This window comes from Nicotiana tomentosiformis, chromosome 1 (assembly GCF_000390325.3).
Source record: "Nicotiana tomentosiformis chromosome 1, ASM39032v3, whole genome shotgun sequence".
Taxonomy (NCBI): Eukaryota; Viridiplantae; Streptophyta; class Magnoliopsida; order Solanales; family Solanaceae; genus Nicotiana; species Nicotiana tomentosiformis.
The window spans coordinates 104,261,195-104,269,921 of NC_090812.1; the positions used below are offsets into that span (position 1 = coordinate 104,261,195).

At 38.5% G+C, this 8,727-nt stretch overlaps 1 protein-coding gene across 1 annotated transcript; it reads left to right on the forward strand.

Moving 5' to 3' along the window:
- The first annotated feature begins 4,116 nt into the window (after positions 1-4,116).
- Positions 4,117-6,533, forward strand: LOC138908121 (uncharacterized). Its single transcript, XM_070198761.1, has 6 exons — positions 4,117-4,409; positions 4,512-4,813; positions 4,920-5,042; positions 5,148-5,346; positions 5,978-6,163; positions 6,278-6,533. Exons 1-6 carry the CDS (start codon positions 4,117-4,119, stop codon positions 6,531-6,533), a joined length of 1,359 nt encoding a protein of 452 aa, XP_070054862.1.
- Positions 6,534-8,727: the final 2,194 nt, after the last annotated feature.

Consider the following 8,727-nt stretch of genomic DNA (forward strand, 5'->3'; position numbering starts at 1 on the left):
CGAGCCCCTTAAAACTCTCGATTTTGACCGACAAGTTGAAACCTCGAGCATGAATCTCCTCGAGGGCCTCCCTTAGGGATTTTCGCTTTGCATGCACGACGATATCTTTCGTTCAGACCTAGTCCGCCTCGGCATCAGCCTTATATTGGGCCACCATTTCGTCGGCATCGGCTTTAACAACAACAACCACCGACCTGATCGTTTCCAGCTCCTTGGCAAGATTTTCTTGATCAGAGACAGCTATACTTAGCTGAGACTGGAGCTCCCCAGCCCTTTTGACCTACACCTCGGCCTTTTCTTTTGCCACTCGAAGCTGAGCCTCAGCTGAAGCCAGCTGCACCCGAGCAGTCTCCTTTTATGAGGCCAGGCAGTCTATCATGCCCTCCATTCGTCGGTCTCGGCCTTGATAGTGTCCATCTCAGCTCGCAGTTGATCGATCCAATCGATTTTTTGTTGAACCTGCGAATTGTGACCATTAGTCACCGAGCCTAGCTCATCGTCACTAACCTCAAATATTTTTACCTTCTCGACCAAATCGGCATGCTCCTTCCGATCCACATCCAGCTCAGCTCGAAGGATCTTAGCCTCCCCCTCACGCTGCTCGCTAAGAAGTTTGTAAGAATCTCTCTTCTTAGTGAGCCCTCGAACCTCGGCCTCAAGCTAGTTTAGCTTGTTCCAATATCGGAGAAAGGTCTCATGCTGAAGCATCGAGGCCAGCAGACACAAAGATAAATGTTAAGATTATCTACATATTAGTCTAAGTATTAATTGAAATCATCAAGAGATATTTAAAGTTACCCGGTTTAGCACCTGTTGTGTTTCATTGAACAGGCAGGGTGCATCTACCTCATTCATCTTAACTTTGTCCTCCTCGGTCACCAAGCTTCGAAGATAGCTGGCCACTCCTACAGGGGCGTAAAGGATCTGGTCATCCTCCGGAATGGAGATGATGCTCGATCGCTTTCGGTAAGGATCCACACTCGGAGCTCGAAACCGGTTGACCAGACCGCTTGTTCCCAAAGACGGACGTTTCTTCGGCACCTCCAAGTCACCCAAACCACTGACGTCCTCCGTGGCAGTAGAATCCACGCCATCAAAAAAGACGCAAAAGGGGTCGTCCGCTTCGAGGACCCCCTCGTTGGGGCGTTCCTTCACTGTCTGAGCCTCGTTGTACATGGACTCAGTGAACGAATGCGACTTGGTGATGTCGATCATACCTTGTTCTTCCTTTATGGTGTCGCCCACATCCCGAAAAGCTTCGGCCACGACCCCCTTAACTTGAGGCAGATCGGCCTCATCTCTCTCCGGTTCGGATGCCCCTTGCCCTTCGAGTCGTGACGACACTCGGGACACCAGATTGAAGGCTTATTCTTATTTTTCTTCTTTGAATTCATCCCTCAGCCAATAGAGAGAGTCCTAAGATGGTGCTCGAGCGCTGGTGCTTTCTTTGGATTTTCGCACCAGCCTTCTCCTTGGCTTCTTCTTCTCTGAGCTTGGAGAACTCGGAGCCCTTTTTCTTTTCTTCTCTTCACCATGTCTCGGAGCAGGGGACTCGGTAGGGAAATTATCACTACCGGATGGGGGCCTCATTTTGACATCCTTGGATAAACCTACAAAAGGAAATAAAATAAGTGAGGACTTAATGATGCAAAAGGGAAACCAAATATTACTCATGAAAGAGATCTCACCGTACGAACGGGCCACCCATCAGCCGTTTAAAAGCTCGTACCACGAATGCTTGGATTAAGGCCTTCGTAATATGATGCCCTCGACCCACTGCTTGAGTCGAGGAATAGCATTCGGGACCCGAGGAACAGCTGCACCACCACAGAACACCGATAAGAAGGAAGGAAAAAAGCGATAAATTAAATTTTGGAAGTAAGATTATACTTACGTGACATGTTCCACTTCTCAAGGAACGACATATGCTCGCCCGGGATCAAGTTTGAGGTCCTCACTCGGATGAAACGGCCTAGCCAACCTCGATCCCTATTGATACTCGAGAATGGGGCTTTATTGGCCCGACGGGCGAGCTTGATCAGCCCCCTCCCCTCCCATAGAGTCGGGGACTATATAAACGCATGAGGTGGTCGATAGTGAAGGGGCACCCTTCGATATTGCTTACAAAGAAACGGAGGAGGATTACGATCCTCCAAAAAGAAGGGTGAATTTGACCGAGGGTTACCTCATATATTTTGCAAAAGTCAATGATAACTGGGTCCAAGGGGCCCACCGTGAAGGGATAAGTGTAAACACTTATAAATCCCTCGACGTGGGTGGTGATGTCTTCGTCAGATTTGGGAACCACCACATGTTTGTCAACCCAGTTACAATCCTTTTTTACTTCGGAGAGAATATCCTCGATGATCGAGCAGATGTACCTCGAAACCTCCTCGCATCGACCTAGTACGAAGGAGGGCTTTTCAACCTTAACATCAGCATTGATCGGGCACCCCCCCTCACCCCCGGATGAAAATTTTTAGAGAAGGTTCAGGTACTGGTTCCTCGACAACAGTACGCGAAACTGTCTCTTCGGTAGCCGGCCGTGAGGTAAAAGGAGTTTCTTTTTGGGGAACCGTTTTGAAGTATTCACCATTTCTTTGAAAATGAAGGGAAAATGAGGAAAAAGGGGAAGTTAAAAGAGTACACTTGATGGTTTTGGATGTAGACGGAACAGAAGTTCTTATAAAAATATCTCAAATAACCGAAATATAAGTGCCTGAAAATATTAAGATTGCTAAGGTACGAGGGCAGAAGGTTTGAATGTAAAGTTTGAATGAGCAAATGAGGGGGTATTTATAGTTTTTCAACGATGGTTAGCATCCAGGAGTGACTGGCAAACATTTAATGCCATTAAGACTTGATTGACGAGATGTTTTGACTATTTTGTCATTTCTATCGTCCGGTGTCGAAGAAAGAATCAGAAGCTCATGTCGTTTCTCGTCGTCCACTCTTCTAAAAACGAGGGCACTATCTGATATGAAAGGACAGGACATGCTCGGAACATGATAATGCAAGACTGAAGATTGGCCTCGAGTCACACCGGGCTAGAACCCGGAGTCAGGATACCTGCCTTCGAGAATATTGAGTCCGAGACCCCGGAGTCGCCCTAGCCCCGAACGAGCTCTAAGAAACATTATTAGTAACCAACATAAGACCGAATTATCCGTATCCGGGCAGATGTTGTGGAGAGAATTTCTGCTCGTATCAGTAAGGAACCGGCAATCAGCAAATCAAGAGATTTTTACCTTTTATAGAATTGAACCTAAAGTAGGACTCCTCTACTATATAAAGAGGGGGTCTAATAATTCATTCAACATATTTTAACACGTATTCCAAAGGAATACATTATTATTCTCTTTAATCTCTTATTTTTTTGTGTCTTGATACCGATCGAAGTACGCCCGGCCCAAAGGTGATTAACCTTCCAAGGATGAGACTGTTCAATTAGTGTGGTTTGCATTTACTTTATCATTATTTATTTCAATTGTAATTTAATTTATTGTTTTGTGTCAAGCTCATCCACGTATCTTTAAAGCCACTAGCAAATTCAATTGTTATCTGATTTTGAGTGTAAACAAGCTTATAGTTAGAAGTAGAACCATCATTCAATATGTTTGGTAATCATCAAATCACACAATTCAGTATAGTTGTTGCTAGATTAATAAGACGCATTTTCCAAATACTGTATACCTGCATATGCAGTTCCATACTATCTAGCATGTCTTCTTTAAAGTTTCCTAATTTTCACTTAGATACTGGACACTCATTTCTCTAGAGTTGCATGTATATCAATTTTGATTTTCCTATATTGGTTTCAAACATTGCCAACAAATATTTGATCTACTTTTTCTTGATTCCGATGATCATATGTTTCACAATTCATTCTAATCATGTCAACATGTATTTGCTTTCTCACCAAATTTCCCTACGAAAAGTTCCAAGTCTTTTTTAAGAATTTGAATCTATGTAAGACTTAACATATAGCTCTGATCACTTTATGTCATACATGTTTGAATATATTGTTGGTATTATTCCTCTTGAGACGTTATACTCTATTTTGATAATGTAAAGAATAAACTGTCCCATATGACTATTGATGTTCTGAACGCAGGCATGGAGGTATGTAAGATTCTTCAAGCTAATATTCTGATTGAAAAGTTTCCACCTTCTTGGAGTGATTACAGGAATCAACTAAAATACAAGAAGAAAAAGTTAACTTTTCAAGAATTGATCAGTCAGATGAGGACTGAGGAAGCAAACTGTCTCAAAGATAAGGAGGCAGAACGACTGAAGGATAAGATGAAATTTCTCTCTCTTAATTCTTCTAAAGCTAACCTTGTGGAATCTGCTAATACTTTTGTGAAAGACACGTTTAAAGGCAAACAGAAGAAAGGACATGTAAAGAAGTAGAATTGCTTCAATAAATCAAAGGGTCAAATCCAAAAGTCGAAAGGACCTTGCTATGTCTGTGGAAAAATTGGTCACAAGGCTTTCTAATGCAACCAAAGACAAGGACAAAGCTCAAAGAAGGGAGGGAAAGCTCCAGTCCAAACTAACCTTACTGAAAGTGGTGATGTGATTGTTGTTGTGGCCGTTGAGGTAAATATGGTGGCTAACAAGACTGATTGGATGCTGGACATAGGAGTTTCAAGACACATTTGCGCCAATAAGGGTTTGTTCAATGACTTTGAGGAGTCTACCGATGGAGAGTGTGTCTACATGGGTAACTCCACTACGGCTGAAGTTATGGGTAAAGGAAAAGTTCTTCTTAAATTAACTTCTGGAAACCTTTTGCCTAGAACAATGTTCTGTACGTTCCCTCCATTCGTAAAAACTTAATTTCTGGTGCACTTCTCAACAAAGTAGGCTTTAAACTTGTTTTGACTCTGATAAAATTATTATTTATCATGGAGGAGACTTTGTTGGGGAAGGTTACCTCAATGAAGGTTTATTTGTACTGAACATTGTTGAAGCGATTACTAGTAATGCAAGTACTTCTAATTCTGCTTATATTGCTGAGTCTATTGATTTGTGGCATGGTAAGCTAGGTCATATTAATATTGCTTCTATAAAAATACTTAAAAAAATGAAATTAATTCATGTGGTTAATGTTGATAATTCTTCTAAGTGTCATGCTTGTATAGAAGCAAATTTTACCAAAAAGCCATTTAAAAACGTAACTAGTAGAAACACAAAATTGCTTGAACTAGTGCATTCAGACTTAGCTGATTTCAAGAACACTGTTAGTAAGGGTGAAAAGAAATACTACATTACTTTTGTAGATGACTTTTTGAGATATACTAAGGTATATCTTCTTAAGTCTAAGGATGAAGCTGAAAGCATGTTTTAAAATACAAAGCATGAGTAAAAAACCAATTAGACAAAAAAAATCAAGAGACTTAGGTCTGATAGGGGTAGTGAATATAGTACTAATACTCTCGAAGCTTTTTGCGAGAAAAATAATATTATACATGAGGTTAGTTCCCCCTATACTCCCCAACAAAATGGTGTAGCTGAACCAAAAAATCGAACCCTTAAAGAAATGATGAATTCGATGCTTTTAAGTTCAGGTTTATTTGACAAGATGTGGGGAGGAAGCTGTCTTATTTGTATGTTATGTTCTTAATAGAGTCCCTCATAAGAAGTTAGATAAAACTCCTTATGAGTTATGGAAAGAATGTACCCCTAACTTGAAATTTCTAAAAGTGTGTGGGGTGTTTGGCTAAGATTGGTCTACCTAATTTTAAATAAGTAAATATAGGACCCAAGACCTTTGATGCCATTTTTATTGGTTATACTTAAAACAGTGTTGCACATAGATTTCTATCTTTGAATGATCATTCTATTTGTGAATCTAGAGATGTAAAATTTTTTGAGCATGTGTTTTCCATTGAAAAAACAATGTTCGTACATATGTGACTAATAGTACTTCTACATCTATATCTATTAATTCTCATATTATGCCTTCTTCTAGTATTACTGCTAATGATCATGAAAATGACCTTAGAAGGAGTAAGAGACGTAGAATTGAAGCAAGCTTTGGTACTGACTTTATTACTACTTTCTTGACTGAAAATATTGATCTTAATCTTTTGAATTATGAATTTGTGTCTACCTATTTAATAGAAGAAGATCCTAAGACTTATGATGAAGCAATGAGGTTAATAGATGCTAATTTTTAGAAAGATGCTATTAAAAGTAAATTAGACTCTATAGTTTCTAATTACACTTGGGACTTGTCTAATTTGCCTAAAGGTTATATACTCATAAGTAGCAAGTGGATATTTAAGAAGAAATTGAGACCTGATGGTACAATTGAGAAATATAATGCTAGACTTGTTTTTAGGGGTTTTAACCAAAAGAAAGGCATTGACTACTTTGATACGTATTCTCTCGTAACTAAAATAGCAACTATTAGAACTCGTGTTGCCTTAGCCGCTATCCATAATTTAGTGATACATCAAATGGATGTTAAAACGGCTTTTCTAAATGGTGATTTAGAGAAAGAGATCTATATGACTCAACCTTAGGGTTTTGTGATCCAAGGACAAGAGAATAAAGTACGCAAATTAAAAAAGTCTCTATATGGTCTTAAACGGGCACCTAAGTAATGGTATGAAAAATTTAATAGCACACTAGTGGATAATGAATTTTTTGTTAATGCATCTGATACTTGTGTTTATTCCAAGATGGAAGGATCGGATTGTGTGATTATATATCTGTATGTGGATGACATGTTAATCTTTGGCCCTAATATGAATATTGTAAATGAGACTAAGAATTTGTTGTCTTCTACATTTGAAATGAAAGATCATGGAGAAGCAGATAATTTTTTAGGGATTAAAATCAAAAGAACTGCTAATGGCTTTTCATTGTCTAAGTCTCATTATATTAAGAAAATATTAAAAAGGTTTGATTGTTTTGATGTAACTCCTGTGAGAACTCCTTATGATCCTAGCATACACTTGAGAAAGAATAAAGAATCTAGTATTTCTCAAACTGAATATGCTAAGATAATTGGTAGTATAATATTTCTCATGAATTATACACGGCCTGATATTTCTTATGTTATTAGTAGATTGAGTAGACATACTCACAAATTCAGTAGTGAACACTAGAATGCTCCTCATTGTTTGCTAAGGTATTTGAGAGGTACTATGAATTGGTATTTGCATTTTAATAAATTTCATGCTATTTTAGAAGGACTTTGTGATGCAAACTAGTTACTGACAATGATGAAGTTAGCTCCACTAGTGGCTATGTGTTTACTTTGGGTGTAGGTGCTATTTTGTGAAAGTCTTCAAAACAGACTTGTATAGTACGTTCGACCATGGAATCTGAATTTATTGCTCTTGAGTTAGCAGGGCAAGAAGCTGAATGGATGAGAAACTTGCAGACGTGCCTTTGTGGGGAAGATAAACTTCACCAACTTCTTTACATTCAGACTCACAAACGGCAATTGAAATTGCCAAGAATAGTGTATACAAAGGAAAAAGAAGATATATCCGTATTAGACATGGTGCAGTAAAATAATTATTAAAATATAGTATTATTTTCTTGGAATATGTAACGTACGAAAGAAATTTGGCGGATCCTTTAACCAAGGGTTTGTCAAGAAGAGTTATCCTTGAAACATCGAGGGGGATGGGGCTAAAGCCCATGGATTGAGAAAGTATAGTGGGTACCCGTTTGTGGTCAAACGAAGCCATATGATACTTCAATATGCACTATATTTTCTATCCATATGGCATGTGGTAGTGCTTTATAAGGTTGAGCATATTTTTCTCTTAATGATTTCATAGACTTAAGGTGGTTTATATGCTGATAGACATGATGGAATCACCTACGTGAGTGTAAAAGTGCGGCCGCCTTTTATAAAAAACTTGGGATATCTTTCTAGAGCACTCATGAGACCCAAGGTATGTGCATGACCATAAAAATACTTTGTTAGTATCGTGGAGTTTGATAAAATTAAGAATATAGTATGTGTTGTGGGGGTCTCAACTCATGTCCATTCAGTTACTTCACTTTGTGGATGTTAGTTTTTGCCTCATTTCACTACGTGTCAATTCAAATTGAAAGATATTGAAACTTAAGTACATGTTCCTTCCTTTTGCCTAAAAATTATTCTTTATCTTTGTATTAGTGTAGGATTGTTGGTATTATTTCTCTTTAGGTATTATACTCTATTTTGATAATGTAAAGAATAAAGAACATTTTTGATCCACGGTTAATATGTGGTTAATTCTCATACCTCTACACCATTAATTCTTATAATATTTCTTGTATGTATATGCAGAGTGGGAGAATGAAGTTACTACTTCATAAATGGTTCACATTCATTCATATGGCAGTTTCTTAATTTTTGTGACTTCAATTGTGAAAAGATATCAGCTTTTCAGAAGGTTTGAAGTTACTGTCTTTATAACAATTTTGTCATCAAACCAAGATTAATATTATATAACATTAACTCCCATTTGGCTTCTTACATTTTCGGATGGAAGAAAACACAGATGATTTGCTTATATAAGAATCGTCATTTGTGAACTAAATCACCATCAAAACATTTAATCTCTTATCCTCTCCAAAGACTATTCTTCTTCTTATTTTTCTGGGCAATTCTTTTTTATTGCAAACTCCAAACTTTTAGCTACGAGTGCACGTGTTTGGGAGTACTGTAGAACCTTGGGGAGCGATCGGTCTTAACAATTTGCACCCAGTCGG

What these genes read in the sequence shown, in the direction of transcription:
- LOC138908121 (XM_070198761.1), top strand. Translation starts at nt 4,117, where the DNA reads ATGGAGGTATGTAAGATTCTTCAAGCTAATATTCTGATTGAAAAGTTT. An exon ending in TTTGCCTAGAACAATGTTCT is followed by an intron (nt 4,814 to 4,919) that starts GTACGTTCCCTC and finishes ATCATGGAGGAG; the next exon opens with ACTTTGTTGGGGAAGGTTAC. An exon ending in ACTTATGATGAAGCAATGAG is followed by an intron (nt 6,164 to 6,277) that starts GTTAATAGATGC and finishes ACTCATAAGTAG; the next exon opens with CAAGTGGATATTTAAGAAGA.